Source organism: Saccopteryx leptura, chromosome 2 (genome assembly GCF_036850995.1).
Source record: "Saccopteryx leptura isolate mSacLep1 chromosome 2, mSacLep1_pri_phased_curated, whole genome shotgun sequence".
Classification (NCBI taxonomy): Eukaryota; Metazoa; Chordata; class Mammalia; order Chiroptera; family Emballonuridae; genus Saccopteryx; species Saccopteryx leptura.
Genome location: NC_089504.1, coordinates 320,201,447 through 320,219,164, shown reverse-complemented (window position 1 = coordinate 320,219,164; position 17,718 = coordinate 320,201,447). Strand labels below are relative to the sequence as shown.

Here is a 17,718-nt window from a genome sequence, read left to right as displayed (position 1 = left end):
GGGTACCACTGATAAACAAGGTTTTATTTGGAAATTTCCAAACCTGCCAGAAGTGGCACTTTTCAAGCCCTAGGTTCACCCTTCTTACCAAGTTCTAAATGGTGGTAAGTTCTCCCCACCTCCCCCTACCCTGCACTAAGCGCACACACCCATACCTCAGGCCATGCCAGAAAACTTGAGAGTCCCCCTGCTTCTAGGAGGCTTTGCAGCCCTGGGCCTGAGAGCTGGGGAGGCAGCCCTCTGGCATCCCAGGAGATGATGGCGGCCAGAGCCGCTTGCATAGATTGAGGAAAGAAAATAGGGAGGAGGCACCAAATAGGGCCCCCCTGAAAAAACCCAAATTACCCCTGTACATAAAAAGTGGCTCCCACATTGAAGAACCTGCTCCCCAAATAGTGCAAATACCCAAAGGAAAGGAAAAAACCAGCAGCGAGGCTGGGCTGGTAGGAATGGCAAAGAACTTTGGTTTAGAAAGGCTAGGAAGTGAGCTGTACCCTCTTCCTTGCCCAGCTCCCCAGAGCCAGCTAGGGCACTCGCCCCAAGGGGGAGTCTGTAAACAAGCAAAGCCAGTGGCCTTTGGTTCTGAAACAATGTCTCTGTTACAATGTCAAAGCAAGGCCTCCAGTAGTCCTACTCGGCCTGCCTGCAAGGGGCGGAGGCATATGTTGTGAACCCAGTTAAAGCCAATGCATAAAGTAAGTAATAAGGCTTTGGGAACCAAGCAACAAGGAATCCTACCACTACATTTATGAATCTAAAGCTGGGAAGCAGAGGGTGACAGGAGACAACCCTCACCCCTTCCTCATCCTATGCGTCTTCAGCCTCAGATGGTGGCACCTTCCAGGCTGAGGAGGGGATGATGGTTCCAGGGCTGGGAAGAAAGGAAGGGATCCCTGAGCAGTTAGGTCAGGCGGATTCCCAGCACCTGTTCCAGTTCCTGCCTTCGCTGCTGCACCTGGAGAAGGGAGAGACCAGCAGCTCAGGCCTCTGTTACTCACAACCACAGGAGAACCAACAGGGCAGAGTCTCACCTTGGCAAAGATGTGCCTCCCCACTGCTTCCTGAGCCCAGGGCTGGTGATAGAAAGCAGCTCGTCTTTCCTCCTCAGGATTCCCAATCACATCAGTGATGATCTGCAAAGAGCCAGGAGCAAAGTGGTAGCATAATTCCCACTCCTGAGCCAATCTGCCCCAGGAACCAGAAGAACAGTAATGCAGGTAAAACCACCCAGAGCTTAATGTGGTGATCGATCAGCCCCAGGAAAGAGGACCACACCTTGAGGTCTCGGCGCTGGGAACGGAGCCATTCCTGGATGAAGTCCTGGGGGTCAGTGCTAAAACTGAGCATGAAATCCCTCTGGGTCTTCAGCTGGTTGATGGACTCAATGGTCTCATGGATCTGGAGGAAGGGGTGCATACATGTATCAGACTGGCCTCCATCCTTAGGGGTTCTGTTTCCAGGCCTAACCCCAAAGGACCTAGACAGAAATCTCATCCCAAGGTGCTACATGTACGGGAATGCCCAACAGCGCTTGCTCACCCCCACCCTGGGCCCCAGAGGAGGTTGGGGAGGCAGAGGGCCCACCTTCACATCAAGGGAGGCAATCTCCTGCTGATTGGTGGTAGAGGCCAGAAAATTACTCATCTGGGCCTTGAGTGGGTCGTCTACTTCCACATCAATGTCATAACAGGCTGTCTTCTTCTGGTCGTTAGGGTCCACGCTATAGGCAGCACATAGGAGGGGAAGGGTGAGGACATAGTGGTATCCACCCATCTAGCTGGGCCACACCTACACACTCAGGGAGCAAGAAACCAGACCTCTTCCCTTCCCCTTTAGCTCAATCCAAAGGTAAAGTGCTCTGGTAAGAGCCTTCCAATCACCTTTACCTAATGACGTGGTTTATGACAATGGGGTCTGGATGCTGCAGCAACCCAGCCAGTTTCATGGGAATCTCAGAGAAACGAAGTCGGCCACAACTGAAGATCTGGAGAGAGTACCAAAGGTGCATTTCAGGGCACAGGCAGAAGTGGATCATCCCAGGGTCCCTGTGAAGAATGTGGCCAAGAACTTGCCCAGTGGGGTTCTGGAGCAGCAGGCAAGATGGGGGCTGCGAGACCAGAGGGGGACAGTGATCCAGCTAACCTGGCGGAAGTAACGGTTGCAGTTGATGTACTCGCGCTCATGCCCGTCCTGCAACTGGTTGTGTTTGATGTAAAGCCACAGGGCCTGCATGATGGCAGCCCTCGTCTGAGTATGTACTCCCAGAAGCCTCGCCAGTCGGGGGTCCAGCTTGTACTGGGGAGGCTGAGGATGGGCAGAAGGGAGTCAGAGGAGGGGTTCTTGTGAAAAGTCAGAGTGAAAGAACAGGGCTGGGAGAGAGAGGGTTTACAATAAGAACCTGCCTACCCCCCTAGACATGGCCCCAGGACATTTGTCACCTGATGGTCCAACATGAGCAAGAGGGTGCACTTCACGTTGAGGTCTCCAGGCCGTTTCACCTGGAAGCCGTCTGTCTCCTGGGTGGTGGGCATCCGATGCCACTGGCAGGGAGGAGAGCAGAGCTCATCACCAAGGGGGGTGGACATGAACATACACACTTGGCCCTCGAAGGGGACAAAGGCCATGTCTGTATCTGGCACATTAGCCTCCATGCCCCAGGTCCACCACTCTCACCTCCACCAGGTGGTTGTCTGGCCCATACAGTTCCTTGTCTAGCTCAATGACGAGGCTCTTAAAGAATGAAGAGAACTTCCTCTTCTGTTTGCTAGGCTGGGAATGGAGAGGGGTGAGATGAATTCTTCTCTCAAAGCTCAGCTATGCTAAGCCCCCAAAAAAGGAGTATTATTTCAGCCTCAAAGTTCAGGGTACTGAGGATTCTTAGGTCCTGAAGGAAGCCAGGAAAAATCAGACTGGAGGCAGGAAAAGGACTATGTACCCCATCAATGGCCAACAAAGGATTATGAATTAAAAAGGAAACCCCTTCATTCAGGCGACACTAGAATCTATGTAAACACAATAAATTAAAATTAATTAAAAAAGGGGGGGGGAACCCCTTCCTTAAGACACTGCACTGCCACCTGCAGGAGAACTGTTGCAATAACCATACAAATCTCCAGCCTTGAACTGGCCTGGCCCTGTGCAAAGCTTGACTAGGAACACTGCCCTCTCCCTCAGGCAGCACTTTCCCAGAAGAGCCCAAGTGTCTGTCCCCAGTCTTTAAACCCACACACCCTCTCCAGACACCACCTTCCCAAACTCACATCATCCAGGAGTTTTCCCTCCACTCGGAGTTCCCAAGAAGCCACCTTGTCCCCTGCTGGGGTTCCCACAGGGGTCCCTGCAGTTCCTGCACTGTCACCTTCTGCCTTGCTGGGACTAAATGTGTTGGAAATATAGATCCGCAGCTTTCGTTTTTGCTAAACAGAAAGAAAGACAACCAGCTATAACTGGATCAACACATTAGAAAACAATGCTACCCAATCTTCCCATCTGAACTCATTCAACATCAATGCTGAGTGGCAACTATGGGTCAGGCACCTTGTTAGGCTCTGGGAATTGGAAGTAGGAAATCCAGCCTTGGCCTTTATGAACCCACAGTTTTATGGGGAAGCAGCAGCACTACCAAAATTCCAACATTGTGGGATCAGAGGTGAGACTGAGGGACACATAGGGCTATTAGGCAAATCAGAAGCCTCTGGCTCATACTTTATGAAACTCAAAACACCCATCATGGCCCCAAAATACTCTCGTCTCCTAGAAAGCCTTTACCACAGTCTAGGAAAACTGTTCTAGACTGTAATTTTTTTAAAAAGGAAAGAAAGCTGCTCTAGTGATGTAGAAGAAGGAATTAGTCTCATCCACCCTCTAGTCTTGCCTTTCAAACTTCTGACCACAATCAACATGATTTACATTTTAAATCATGACCAAGGATCCATACCCATCTATATAAACATCTGAAACAAAATGATATGAAATAATACCTTTATTACTGTAGTACGTACTTTACTGTGAAGAATTATAGTTTCTACTATTTTATATTTCATCGAAAACATGCTGGTCCCACCACATTAAACTCAGTTAATGCTCCACTAAAGGACTGCATCTTCGGTGTGGAAAAGCCTACTCTACCATCACAGAGCCTCACTTGGCCCCTGGAAACCCAGACCAAGGAGAGGCAGAGAGTTTGGAAAGGTCCAGGCAGAGCCAGGGCTGCACACACCGTCAGAGGCTTTTTGATAGCCTCCTGGATCTCCATCCGCTTGCGAGCAATGGTCTGGTCCAGCTTCCGCTCAAAAGCCAAGAGATCCATGTACGCCTGAGACTCTGGGACAAGCTCCCGAATCTGAAGGAAGGGAGAAGGAATTCATCAGCTCATTTCAGCGGCCACTCTGGCTCTTTCTTCCCTTCCTTCCCCAACAGAGTTGGGGGAGCTGACTGCACCCGTAGCCAGCCAACCAGCCATCGGATGGGCCTCCTAGGCCCACTCCCAACATACTCACTCGTTGAGGTAGAACCTTATCTGCCATCTTCCTCCTCTTTAACCTGGAGAGGACAGAAACCCACTTAAGAGGTCAATGGTCCAAAGGACCGCCCCCGCATCTATCCCTCCAGTCTCCAGGACCCTCCCCCAAGAGAACGAGGAGTCCTCCTCAGTCCTCACAGCTCTTAGGACAGAAACCCTGTTAGCACATGAGCTGTGCCAGGTAAAGTGGGAGAAACAGGACAGGCTTACCCCCGGCGCTGGGTGGGCATTGGGGGCTGGGCCTGGGGCACAAGCAGGCGTTTTCGGAATGGGTCCATCATGGTGGGTGGCATGCCAGGTCGAAGTGGAGCAGCTGTGCCAAATGGGGAGCCCGCAGGGGGTCCCACCTGCAAGCCAGCCATGGGCATCCGGCTCCCTGGTGACATGCCAGGCCGCTGGGGGAAGTGAGCCAATGATGGTACATAGGTCAGTGGCAGGGCCCTATGAGACCAATAGCCCATTCCCTCCATCCCTGTCCTTGGCCAGGTCCAGTCCTGAGCAGCACACCAAACAGGCCAGGCTGGAGTGCCAGGAACAAAGGGAGCAGGATCCTGAGAACAGAAATGTAAACCACACCTGCTCCACCCCCTCCAACTGCTTTGGCAGCTGTGCCAGTAAAGGAGGCCTGTAGAACCCAGGGGTGGAAGGAGAATCTTGCCTGCAGAGGGAAAGCCTGGGGGAGATTTTCAGGGCCCACTGCTACCTTCTAGCCCCAGCAAGCTATGCCCCTGCTCCTTGGGACCACATAAACACTCTTGAGGCCCTCAGATGGTCCCACCATCTAGGGTGGAGAAGGACAACACGGGAAGCCAGGGGTGATGTCATAGCCATGCAGTGGGGTATAGTATGTGCTATGAGCAGGCTGACTGGGTAGAGCCCTTACATCCATCCCCTGTTGCCAGTCTGGTGGTGTGACTGAAGGGAGAAAGAAGTCCAAGGGACTGTCAAGCCCACCAGGTGGCGGCACCCCAGGTAAGTAAACTGCAGAGGATGGCTTGGAGCATGTCCCAACTGGTGGGGGCGGCCACAGGCATAGCACAGAGACCATCTGGCCACCAGATGGCCCCTATTCACAACCAAGAATTGGACCCTTCTCTCACCTCCCTACTGCCCAGCCCCTAACCCCTATACCAGAAGATCCCTAAGGGAAGCTGTAGCTCCTGGTGGCTTATGGGAGACAAAGCAGCTGACACCTGGACTCTGCCTGTAGTCCACACATCACCTGGCTCAACTCAGGCCTCGCAGTCCCAAGCAGTATGGAGATAAGATTATCCTGGGACACATGGATCAGAGCCACAGGGTCAGAGAGGAATCTGGGTGATAGAAATGGCTTCTCTAGAAGCCTGCAGAAGGACTTCCCTAAGAGATCCAGCTCCCTAACATTTGTGGAGCCCATCTGGAAGTAACCTCCATGTCCATCACCCCCCTTCACCATGGCTGCTGACTGCAAGGCCGTTTGGCAGCTCTGCCTCACACACACTGTCCCTGGCAGCCACACAGGGTTGGCCCCAGGGCCCAGATTATGCAACCGGCACAACCAGCTAACCAAGCCAGGCTGGGTGGGGACTCTCAGCAAATCAAAGGACCCCTGCCCCAGCAACATGAAGATGAATTCTTCCCTCACCTCTTCTTCTAGTATGAAACCCATGTTTTCATCACAGAGGGTCAGATTCCTGACCAGAGGCAGAGATGGAGAGAAACATAGGCCAAAAGCGTGGGGAAGGGAAAAGGAAGAGTAGAGTGGGAAGGAAGCACTGGGAGAATGGAAAGTTAAACGTGGGGTGCTCGAGGACCTCAGGAGTCCTGCCATAAGTCTCTCCTCATCAGGGAGAGATTCATCTGAACTGCTGAAAGGCAAGACAGCCGTTGCTCTGCCTTAATGAGCCGTGGCCAGAGATTTCAGAAAAAAGGCAGTGTGGTCTCAGCTGTAAGCCCAGCCCCCAGACATCTTAGATGTTCTTCCCACCCAGTGCTTGATCTGAAACCTGCAGACTGTGAGCTAGAGCCCTGTAGTCCCCATGGAGCTACTCACTAAGGTGTTCACAAAACCTCTGTAGCACCACCCCTCTGGGCAGGCGCTTGCATAACCGGAAGTCTCAAGACAGGGCAGCAAGGGGGCCGGGAATAGGCCCCTCCCAGATATCTGCTCCAAACTTCCCAGGCCCTAAACCCCCAGCACAACCAGGACCCTGTCTTCCTTCAAGATGGGGAAGGGGTTTAGGGAAAGGCCGCTTATATAAATAATTCATGAAGTCCCAGCTTGCCTGCCAAGCTCCACACCTGGGCTTTGAAACAACAGTAACTCATCCTCTTCCAAAAATTCACCCGAATGTTTAAAAAAAAAAAAAAAAGGATAAAGAATGCAACCCAGGCTCCCTAACTCCCCACCTGCAGCAGGGTTAGGTAGGCCTGGCTCAGTGCCCTGAAACCCAGAAGCGTGCAGTGAACTCCTCACCCTGCAGCCTAGCACCAGCCCACATCCTAAAATTGACTCTTATCTCCACAACCCAGGAGCAGGAGGCTCGGCCTGATGCTGCTGTCTCCAAGCCTCCAGGCCTCCAGACAGCATGTTCAGCTGGGCCTCAAAGCTGGTGGCCCTAGTGATCCTGGTGGCTGGGCACAGAGACTAGAAGAGAACAAAGCCCTCCACAAGTAAAAAATATTTAAACTCTCTGGAGTGAACTCAGCAATCTGTGGTTTTTGTTGTTTTAAGTTCCTCAGCTGTGAGCTTGACTGTGATCCACAGCTGGAACCACTGTCTAGAACAGGGGTCGGGAACCTATAGCTCGCGAGCCAGATGTGGCTCTTTTGATGGCTGCATCTGGCTAGCAGACAAATCTTTAATAAAAATAATAATAAAATTTAAAATATAAAACATTCTCATGTATTACAATCCATTCATTTCCTACTGCTCATGTTCATGGCTGCGGGAGGCTGGAGACAATCACAGCTGTCCTCCGGGACAACACCAAATTTTTATTGGATAATGCGTAATGTACATGGGTTGTTGTATGGTTCTTATAGAACCATACAACATGTATATATACATGTATATGTATATATATTTATTTTATTATTATTTTTTTTTACAGAATTATATTTTAAAATATGTGGCGTTCATGGCTCTCTCAGCCAAAAAGGTTACCGACCCCTGGTCTAGAGCAGTAGTAGTCAACCTGGTTCCTACTGCTCTCATGGTGGGCGGTAGTGGAGCAACCAAAGTATAAATAAAAAGATAGATGTAACTATAGAAAGTTGTTTTATAAAGATTTATTCTGCCAAATTTAGCGAAAATCCGACATAAAGTACTTGGTAATTATTATTATATGCTTTAACTGCTGTAACTCTGCTTTATAAATTTTATAAAGTAAAGTTACTTCTCTATTTTATAAATCATCATTACTGTGGAACCGGTGGGTGGTTAGAAAATTTTACTACTAACAGAGATACAAAAGTGGGCGGTAGGTATAAAAAGGTTGACTACCCCTGGTCTAGAGCAGCGGTTCTCAACCGGTGGGTCATGAAGGAAGGTGGGTCATCACTTCCTCTTTAAATAGGCTCCCCTAATTGCTCTACTTGGGCCCTGAAATGCCCTGAAATCCTTGCACTTCCAATTCACCTCATGTGCCCTGACAGACAGGAACCCCTTTGCTCCTCAGATCTCAAGTCCATTATTCTTGAGCACACACTGGACTTGGTAAGAGGCCAAACAGGATCCTCCTTGAACTCAGGCAGAGAGAACTGGGTCCTCCCTCTCGCCATCTCTCTCTACTGCCTCTCCCTGCAAGAGGAGGAGGAGGCCATGAGAAGCTGGTGGGATGGGTAGCCTAGGGAAGCAGAAGCTCAGCACCTTCCCCACATTCCTCACCCCTTCCCCACCCCAGTAGCCCCAGGCTACCCAGCCAGCCTGCTCAGCCTTGCCACTGGCCCGAAGCCACTCTCTACAAGTTGTTGTGGCATCTAGCCTCTCAGGGGCTTTCTTCAAGGCACATTTCCCATAAGCTCCAAGCTGAGAAAACTTGAGAGGCTTCTATCATTCCTGGTCCTTCTCAGGCCAAAGGTCCACAGAGAGGTCTCAGGTCAGGTCTCAGCTAGCTGGCCCCTGGGCTGAAATGACTCATGCAGGCAGCCTTCACTAACACCTTGGACCCATGAATCCCCAAAGGGGAGAGCAAGAAGAGAAAGACAGACCTCAGCTGGAGTCCAGACCAGGTCTTTGTTAATACACAGACTCCCCCTCCACAACACCTTTTTTTAGAGGGAGAAAAGCAGACTGAGTACTAAGAGAAAAATCAGTTTCCAGTTAAGCATCTCTTTAGACAGAGCAGGTCCACAGCTCCTGGGGAGACATGCATACCCTGTCCTATGAGGACCCATTCCTGGCACCCCTACCTGGAGACAGGAGAGAATACAGGCAGCCCCAGCTTCCTTCCTTCTGACTTGCTAGAAGCCAGGGCCAAATGCTGGGCACATGGGTTGGGATATGATAGTTAGAACCTAAGGACTAAATGCAAGTGGAGAGATAACTGGAAAAATGACGGGCACAATTTCCAAGCATTCTGGGACCACCAGAAACAATGGACTGGGAGACTGATGAGTCTCACCAGTAGTCTAGGCAGAGTTCCTCACACAGTCACGAAGTCTCTGCCTCCCAAAGGTCTTTGAAGCTGCAACCTGAGAAGCTCTCCTCAAAGGGACCAGGACAGAACTCTTTGAAGCAACTCTCACAGGCCCCTCCAGCCCCAGAGCAGCAGGACTCAGTGGAGCCTCTCTGCTTCTCCAAACTAATCAACTGCTGGACACTGCGACACAAGGCAGAAAGCCAAAAAGAGAGTCTGCCCAGAATGGGCCCAGCTGTGTCCTCATTCTTCAGGCCTGGCCACCACTCTGGTCTAACTCAGAGGCATCTCGTGCAAGGACTCTGGAGCCAACTCTCTATTGCACAGGCTGAAATCCCCTTGCCCTATCCTAGGCCCCCTGTGCCCGTGGGAAGCCAGGCACTTACTTCTTCCTCGTCATTAGCAGCTGGGAGCCATCTCAGACACGCTAGAACTCTGCCAGTTCCCAACTAGAAAAAACAGCCGATTGGGAGTGGAACCAAGGCCACTTGCAGGGTAACCCTGGTTTCTCAGTGAAGGCCGTTTTCCGAAACTTTCTGACCATATCCCAGGACCCTCGTACCCTAGGCTCTACACTATTTCTCAGCCCACCCGCCCATAACTTACTGGGGATCGCCACAACTCTTGCCTCTCTCAGTCAGAATCCCTATTCTAAGGAAACTCGCGGACCCTCCCAACTGCTTCAAAACCTTCACCTTCTTACTCTGTCCCCTAAGTCCTCCACCATTCCGAGGGTCCCTTATCCTTTCCCTCCACATTGTCCCATGCGCTCCACACGCAAGACCCGTGTGCCTTCTGTACAGGAGATTGCCCCAAGACCGCCCCCTCCCCATCCCCTGGTGCCCGCGTGCTTGCGGCGCCGCCTGCCCATCGGTCCTCCTCACCTGGTACTGCGCCGCGGGACCCGCGGGGCCCATAGGACGGAAGGCGGCGGCCCCGGGGCCTCCCACGCCTCCAGCCGGTCCCGGGCCCCTGAGCGCCGGTCCGGGCAGCATGCCGGGTCCGGCTGGTGGAGGCGGCGCTCCCAGGGCCGCGGCAACAGCACCGCCGCCGGGGCTCAGCGGGGGCAGCGGGAACCCGCCCGCGCCACGGCCCGACATCACTCCGTCCCGTCCGGCGATACAGTGGTCCGGACTCCGGGCTCCGCGCCGAGTCCGCTCCGCGATCCGTGCTCCGGGACTTTCCGATCTAAATTCCGGGTTCTGGGGTTTGTTGATCCGGGTTCCGGGATTTCCTAATCCAAGTTCGCTAGTTCCTCACCGGGTTTGGGGCAGGGCCGATCCTGATTACGGTCCGGCCCGGGAAATCCTTGATCCGGGATCTGCTAAGGGCCTGCCTGCCGCCCCAGGCCTCTGAAGGTTTGGCCCCTGGGAGTCTAGTTAACCCAGAGGCGGCAACTAACTCCCTGCTCCGCCCAACTCAGCCTTGCGCTAAGCCCCGCCTACACCCAGCAGCCCAATAGTGGGGTGCTTCCTCAAATCCCGCCCCTCGCGAGACCCGCCCCGAACAGGCACGGTTCCTAACCGCCGACCCTAGGGCCCTGCCCATATCTCTTGGGCAGGCCCTTCGCGGAGAGGCGGGGGCGGAAGCTGCTCGAGGAAACGCGGGGCAAGGCGTGGGGTCAGAGGTCGAAGGTCACCTATGGCTTCAGTAGTTTCTGCCCTCGCCCTGGTGTACCCTCCTCCCAGGGGGCGGTCAGGCTTCTCGGAATAGTTTTGTCGGAGTCTCCTTTCTACATTTTCAGCATTAAAGACCAAACTTAGAGCCGCTCGCCGAGTCAGAACAGCCTCCAATTTGCCTTTCTTTAAAAGTCCTCTTTTGCGGCTCAGACCTGCTAAGGGACACTGGCTGCCCCAGACCGGATCCAGCTGTGTTAAGGGTTGACCTGGCCAAGCGCCAAGTTCTTATCGCATGTTTTTAATGTGGCTCTGCTTCATTTTAAGAACACCTAGTACTTTACTCCACAGGAAATGTTTCTAGGCGAAGGAATTTTTTTTTAAATTAATTTTAATGGGGTGACATTGATAAATCAGGGTACATATGTTCAGAGAAAACATCTCTAGGTTATTTTGACATTTAATTATGCTGCATTCCCATCTAGGTGAAGGAATTTTGTGTTAATAAGAAAACTCCCTATAGTTAAATAAGGTCTTTTTCTAGGATTTATAGCACCTAGTTTTTAAAAATAAATACCTTCTCAGAAACCACTGTTCTGTATCACAGGGTATTCAAAACAAGTGCTTCAGTTGTGCCCAGGAGCCTACCCTCTTGGTGGTCTTGGTTTTTCTCCCCATGATACAGATCAGTGATTCTTAAACTTTAATGAGCATAGGTAAGTGACATCTGGGGTTCTTGTCAAAAATACAGACTATAACTCAGGAGGCCTGGGGTCTGGGTTACAGCTCAAGATTCTGCATTTCTAATAAGCTCGCTTTGCTCTGAGATCGAACATCCCAGTTCCTACCTGTTAGGACAAAATGTATCCTCAGGGTTCAAAACTGCCCCCTCCCAAACCCTTCCTCAGTCAGTATTTGATGAAATGTACTAAACCTTTAGGTTGACCAAACAGGAGCCAGTTACCAGCGAAGACAGGAGGCAAGACTGCAGAAGGAGCCCATTACCAATGGAGACAGGAACAGAAACAGACCCTTTACCAATGAAGGCAAGAATGGAAAAGAATACCATAAGCCAGTGATTCTCAAAGTGTGCACCAGGGCACACTGGTGCGCCCTAGAAGATTTCCAGGTGTGCCCTATGGTATTCCAGAGAAAGATGTGCCTGTTGGGGACCAAAAAACCAACAGGGTTTTTAGAGTTTAGATTTTTAAAGGACAGAGGTGTGGGGAACTGGCTGTAAACTGACAGTCTGCTAAACCCCCCACCTCACTTGCCAGATTAGGTTGCAAAAGGCTGTTAAGCTGTGGTGCTGGATTGTTTACAGACCCCCCATGTTCCCCGGAAAGACTGGAGGCAAGTTTCTTCTATCCTTTGTTTGGTAGAAAGTTAAGATGATATGTATGGTGGGAGTTTTCTGCATTCAACACAATTAAGAGTGAAAAGAGAGGAATTCTTCAATGTATTGATGAAAAGAGAGTTTGCCTTTCAAATATATGCCCAAACATTGAAGAAATCGCTAGGACACATTAGCTCATGTTTCTCATAAACACAAGAATGAAAAAACTTAACACATTTGTGCTGGGACCTGCCAAATTTACTAAATCTTACTAAGAATGTATCTATATATATAAAAAAAAAGACTATCTATATATATAAAAGATAACTTTTTTGTCCGTTTTTATTTTTTAACCCATTTTTTACAAATTCTAAAAAGCATAATTCAAAAAATGTAACATAAAAAGCATAATTCAAAAAATGTAACATAAAAATTGTTTTGTTTGTTTTTTCTTTATTTTTGAGGGAAGAGACCCAAGCACAAAAGAGGTCCGCAGAGGAACTAGAGAGAAGTCCCGAGAGAGGGGCGGTAACTCCGGGGGTCAGACAGGAGGGAGAGAGAGTTGGGAGTCCCCAGAGAAGGAAAGATCAGGAGTGGGGGTTTTAGGTGAGGTTTCTCTGGCCAGAAAAAGGCCTGCGCTGTGGAACAGGCGGCACAGAGATTAAGGACGGGTGCACGAATAATCAGAAGCCGTATATGTAAGAGATCTCCAATCAGTTCCCAGCTTTTTTGGTGATAGTTAAATTGGTGAGGGTGTTAAAACTGAAAGTCCCTTCAGGAGGCTAATTCAGTGGGTTCTGTGGCCTGGCCACAGTGGAGAAGAGGAACAGTTTCTTCTTCTTTAAGGAGGGAGATTCCTGTGCCCCCATGGCCACCCTCAGTCCTCGGAGTGGTCAGATTTGAGTATTAGCGTCCTAAATCTCAAGGTCTAGCACGGACGTAAAAGGTAAAGTGGATATGCTCCAGACATCTCTGAAGCACACGCACTCGAACGGACGGAAAAGACTTCCCTGACGTAGCTATGGTTTGGGACAGGGAGTCTCGGAGGAAAGAACTGAGAGGAAGGCGGAGGCAGGGGACTTACCGCACTGTGCACCGAAGTGGGTGGAAGGTTGGAGATCCTGGTTCTTTCTCAGAGGGGATGAGGAAGAGGAGCGGTCCTTGCGGACTTCTACTCCTCCCGGGTTTTCGGCATCAAAATGTAAGGTATTTTTCCCTGCCGAGAAGGAAGGAAGGGGCTCAGAGCCACAAAGTGTGGAAGAACAAAAGACTTTATTAAGTACAGAGCACATCCCGCCCGGCAATGTTCCCTGGCCCAGAAGAAAGAAAGATGGAGGCCAGGGAAGTTGCCTAAAAATGTTTTTTAATGTCAAAATAAATTTAATTTTGTTGTATTTATTTCATTTAATTACCATAAAAGCACGCTTGGACTTTATATTTTTTCTTTAATATTTGACTTAATTATTATAACATATTTCTCAGAAATTTGTATATAGTGTGCCTACAATTATTTGTAGGATTTTAAATGCTCCCCGACTTCAGAAAGTTTGAGAAACACTGCCATAAGCCCATGCCGGGTAACCAGCATCAACAGAAATTGCCAGAAGGAGGCAGCAGAGAATAAAACTAACCTTCTCACCCCTACTTGGGGCTGACTCTTATGGGACTCATCCCACCTGTATGCAGGTGTTTGCAATAAATCTTCTTTGCTACACTTTGGCCTCTGCGTGATTGATGTGACCCCTGCTGGGTCCTGGACCTTTCACTCCCATGAAATATAAGGTTCTAAAGGGCCTGGCTCCTGCTTGCCTCCTTGGGCTCATTTTAAATCACTGCCTTTGGCTTCTAAGAATCAGTCTAGAGGTTCTCTTGACAATTTTCCAAACTGCTAAGTCCATCTCACCTCAGAACCTCTCTGCTCCCAGTTCTTCCTTAACTTTTCTCCTCTCTCCCCTGAAAACTTCCCACCAAGTGATTGTCACGATACCTAATTATATACTTATGTGTGCAATAGTTTACGGTCTGATCTGACCCCCTCACTAAAATATAAAATCTATGAAGGCAGGAACAATCTCTTTTTATTTTTTTTATTGAGGTGAGATTTATAGTATATAAAATTAACCATTTTAAAGTGAACAATTCAGTGGCATTTAGTACCTTCAGTGTTGTGCAACCACCACCTATATCTAGTTTCAAAAATTTTTCATCACCCCAAAAGAAAATCCTATATCTATTAAGCAGTGGCTTTCTATTACTCCCTCCTCCTACTCCTTGGTATCTATTCTAATTATTATCTATTCTGATTATTTCATATAAATAGAATCTTATGTGGCTTTTGTGCTATCCAATTTAGCAGCTACTAGTCACATGTGACTATTGAACACTTAAAACGTGGCTAGTCCAAATTGAAGTGTCATGTAAAACAAACCGTACTTTGAAGATTTAGCATGGAAAAAAGTGTAAAATTTGTCATTAATAATTTATTGATTACATATAAAAATGAAAATATTTTGATATATTGGGTTAAATAAAATATATTATTTCCTTTTTTCTTTTTTTTGTTACAGAGAGAGACAGAAGGACAGATAGGGACAGGCATACAGGAAAGGAAGCAGATGAGAAGCACCAATTCTTCGTTGTGGCCCTTTAGTTGTTCATTAATTGCTTTCTCATATGTGCCTTGACTGGAGGGCTACAGCAGAGCACGTGACCCCTTTCTCAAGCCAGCGCCCCTGCACTCAAGCTGCTGAGTTGGGGTCGCTCAAGCCAGCAACCTCAGGGTTTCCAACCTGGGTCCTCTGCATCCCAGTTCAACACTCTGTTCACTGAGCCACTGCCTGGTCAGGCTGGACATATGTTTTTAATTTTTCTGGATACATACCCAGGAGTGAAATTTTTGAATCATATGGTAACTCTATGTTTAACCTTTTGAGGAACTGCCAAACTGTTTTCCAAAGGAGCTGCTCCAGTTTATATTCTCACCAGCAGTGTATTCCTCTACATCCACACCAATAGTTCTTATTGTCTTTTTTTTTTAAGACTTTTTAAAATTTTATTTTTTAAGACTTTATTTTAGCCTGACCTGTGGTGGCACAGTGGATAAAGCATCGTCCTGGAAATGCTGAGGTCGCCTGTTCGAAACCCCGGGCTTGCCTGGTCAAGGCACATATGGGAGTTGATGCTTCCAGCTCCTCCCCCTTTCTCTCTCTCCCTCTCTCTCTCCTCTCTAAAAATTAAAAAAAAAAAAAAAAAAAAAAGACTTTATTTTAGAGAGAAGAGAGAGAGAAAGCAAGAAGTATCAATTGCCAAATGTGCCTTGACCAGGCAAGCCCAGGGTTGTTGGGTTTTGGGGTTTTTGTGTGTGTGTGTGTGGCAGAGAAAAATAGTGTCAGAGAGGGACAGACAGACAGGAAGGGAGAGAGATGAGAAATATCGATTCTTCATGCGGTTCCTTAGCTGTTCATTGATTGATTTCTCATATGTGCCTTGACCCGGGGGGGCACTATAGCAGACTGAGTGACCCCTTGCTTGAGCCAGTGACCTTGGGCTCAAGTTGGTGAGCTTTGCTCAAACCCGATGAGCCCATGCTCAAGCTGGCGACCTCAGGGTCTCGAACCTGGGTCCTCTGCGTCCCAGTCCAACACTCTATCCACTGCGCCACCGCCTGGTCAGGCAAGTCCAGGGTTTTGAACTGGCTATCTCAGTGTTCCAGGTCAATGCTTTTATCCACTGCGCTACCACAGATCAGACTTTATTGTCTTTAAAATTTTGTATTATTATTATTATACCAACATACCAATGTCCTGAAAGTGTAGCTTCATAAATCTTGAAATCAGGTAGTGTTAGTTCTCCAACTTTGCACTAATTAAAAGATTGAGTTGTCACACTGGATAAAAAAAGCAAAAGCCAACTATATGTGTCTACAGCAGGGGTAGTCAACCTTTTTATACCTACCGTCCACTTTTGTATCTCTGTTAGTAGTAAAATTTTCTAATCGCCCACCAGATCCACAGTAATGGTGATCTTTAGAGTAGGGAAGTAACTTTATAAAATGTATAAAGCAGAATTACAGCAAATTAAAGCACATAATAATAATTACTTACCAAGTACTTCATGTTGGATTTTCGCTAAGTTTGGCAGAATAAATCTTTATAAAACAACTTACTATAGTTAAATTTATCTTTTTATTTATACTTTGGTTGCTCTGCTACCGCCCACCATGAAAGCTGGAACGCTCACTAGTGGGCAGTAGGGACCAGGTTGACTACTACTGGTCTACAGGAACCTCCTTCAATAGAAAGATACAAACAGGCTAAAAGGATAAAAAATATGCTAACACTAATCAGAAGAAAGCTGGAGTAGTGAGATTTCTGTAAGACAAAATCAATGTCAAAGCAAAGAAATAAAGGAAGTTATTTCATCAAAATAGACCCATTAATGAAGAAGACATAACCTAAAAATTTATGCACCTTATAACAGAGCTTCAAAATATATTATGAAAGAATTAGAATGACAAAAAAAAATCTGTAATTATAGATGGATACTTCAAAGTCTTCCTTTCAATAGTTGATAGAACAAGTAGCTTGAAAATCAGTAAGTATATAGAAGACTTGAACAACACTTATCAACCTACTGGATACTTATTGAACATTCCACCCCAAAACACCAGAATGCATATTTTTTCTCATAAGATTTACCAAAATAGACCATATTCTGGCCTGTTACCAGAATTTACTGGCCATAAAATCAGTCTTAATAAATTTACAAGGATTTTAGTCATTCAATATATATTCTCTGAACACAGTGGAATTAAATTAGAAATCAATAGATCTAAAAATCTCCAAATATTTGATTACTAAAAAACATGCTTCTCAGCTATTACAAGCTGATGCTTCCTGCTTCTCCCTGCTGTTTCTCTCTACCCTCTCTCTAAAATTAATAAATAAAATCTTTGAAAAGAACATGCCTCTAAATAACCCTACCGGTCAAAGAAGAAATCATAAGGGAAATGAGAAACTATTTTAAACTGACTGAAACTGAAAACATGAGATGTCAACAGTGGGGTGTTACTGAAGCAATACTCAGTTTCTTCAGCTTGCACCTTAAGAAACCAGAAGAAGAGCAAATTCATCACAGAGTAAGGAGAAGAAAGGACATCATAAAAATTGAGGCAGAGGCCCTGGCCAGTTGGCTCAGCAGTAGAGTGTCGGCCCTGCATGTGGAAGTCCTGGGTTTGATTTCTGGCCAGGGCACACAGCAGAAGCGCCCATCTGCTCCTCCACCCTTCCCCCTCTCCTTCCTCTCTGTCTCTCTCTTCCCCTCCGCAGCCAAGGCTCCATTGGAGCAAAGCTGGCAGAGGCGCTAAGGATGGCTCCATGGCCTCCACCTCAGGCGCTAGAATGGCTCCGATTGCAGCGGAGCAACATCCCAGAGGGGCCGAGCATCACCCCCTGATGGGCATGCTGAGTAGATCCCTGTCGGGTGCATGCAGGAATCTGTCTGTCTGCCTCTCCCCTGCTTCTCACTTAGGAAAAATACAAAAAAAAAAATTTGAGGCAGAAATAAATAAAATGAAAAACAGAAAAATAGGTCAGTGAAATGACAAAATAGTTCTTAGAGAAGATC

The 17,718-nt window shown here is 48.1% G+C and overlaps 1 protein-coding gene across 1 annotated transcript; it reads right to left on the bottom strand.

Annotated features, from left to right (window-relative positions):
* Positions 1-3: 3 nt before the first annotated feature.
* SMARCD2 (SWI/SNF related, matrix associated, actin dependent regulator of chromatin, subfamily d, member 2) lies at positions 4-10,577 on the bottom strand. Its single transcript, XM_066363030.1, has 13 exons — positions 10,026-10,577; positions 4,733-4,917; positions 4,500-4,542; positions 4,220-4,342; positions 3,261-3,416; positions 2,674-2,769; positions 2,439-2,540; positions 2,143-2,304; positions 1,887-1,984; positions 1,585-1,720; positions 1,276-1,398; positions 1,032-1,133; positions 4-955 (listed from the first exon to the last, which is right to left on the bottom strand). The coding sequence occupies exons 1-13, from the start codon at positions 10,239-10,241 to the stop codon at positions 902-904; spliced, it is 1,596 nt and encodes a 531-aa protein (XP_066219127.1). The 5' UTR covers positions 10,242-10,577; the 3' UTR covers positions 4-901.
* Between the last annotated feature and the right edge of the window lie 7,141 nt (positions 10,578-17,718).

Excerpts from the sequence above, each read along its gene's own strand:
- SMARCD2 (XM_066363030.1), bottom strand. The coding sequence starts at position 10,241 with ATGTCGGGCCGTGGCGCGGGCGGGTTCCCGCTGCCCCCGCTGAGCCCC. Across the intron at positions 4,543-4,732 it reads ATGCCCACCCAGCGCCGGGG|GTTAAAGAGGAGGAAGATGG; the intron begins GTAAGCCTGTCC and ends TGTCCTCTCCAG. Across the intron at positions 1,399-1,584 it reads TTGCCTCCCTTGATGTGAAG|ATCCATGAGACCATTGAGTC; the intron begins GTGGGCCCTCTG and ends CCCTTCCTCCAG.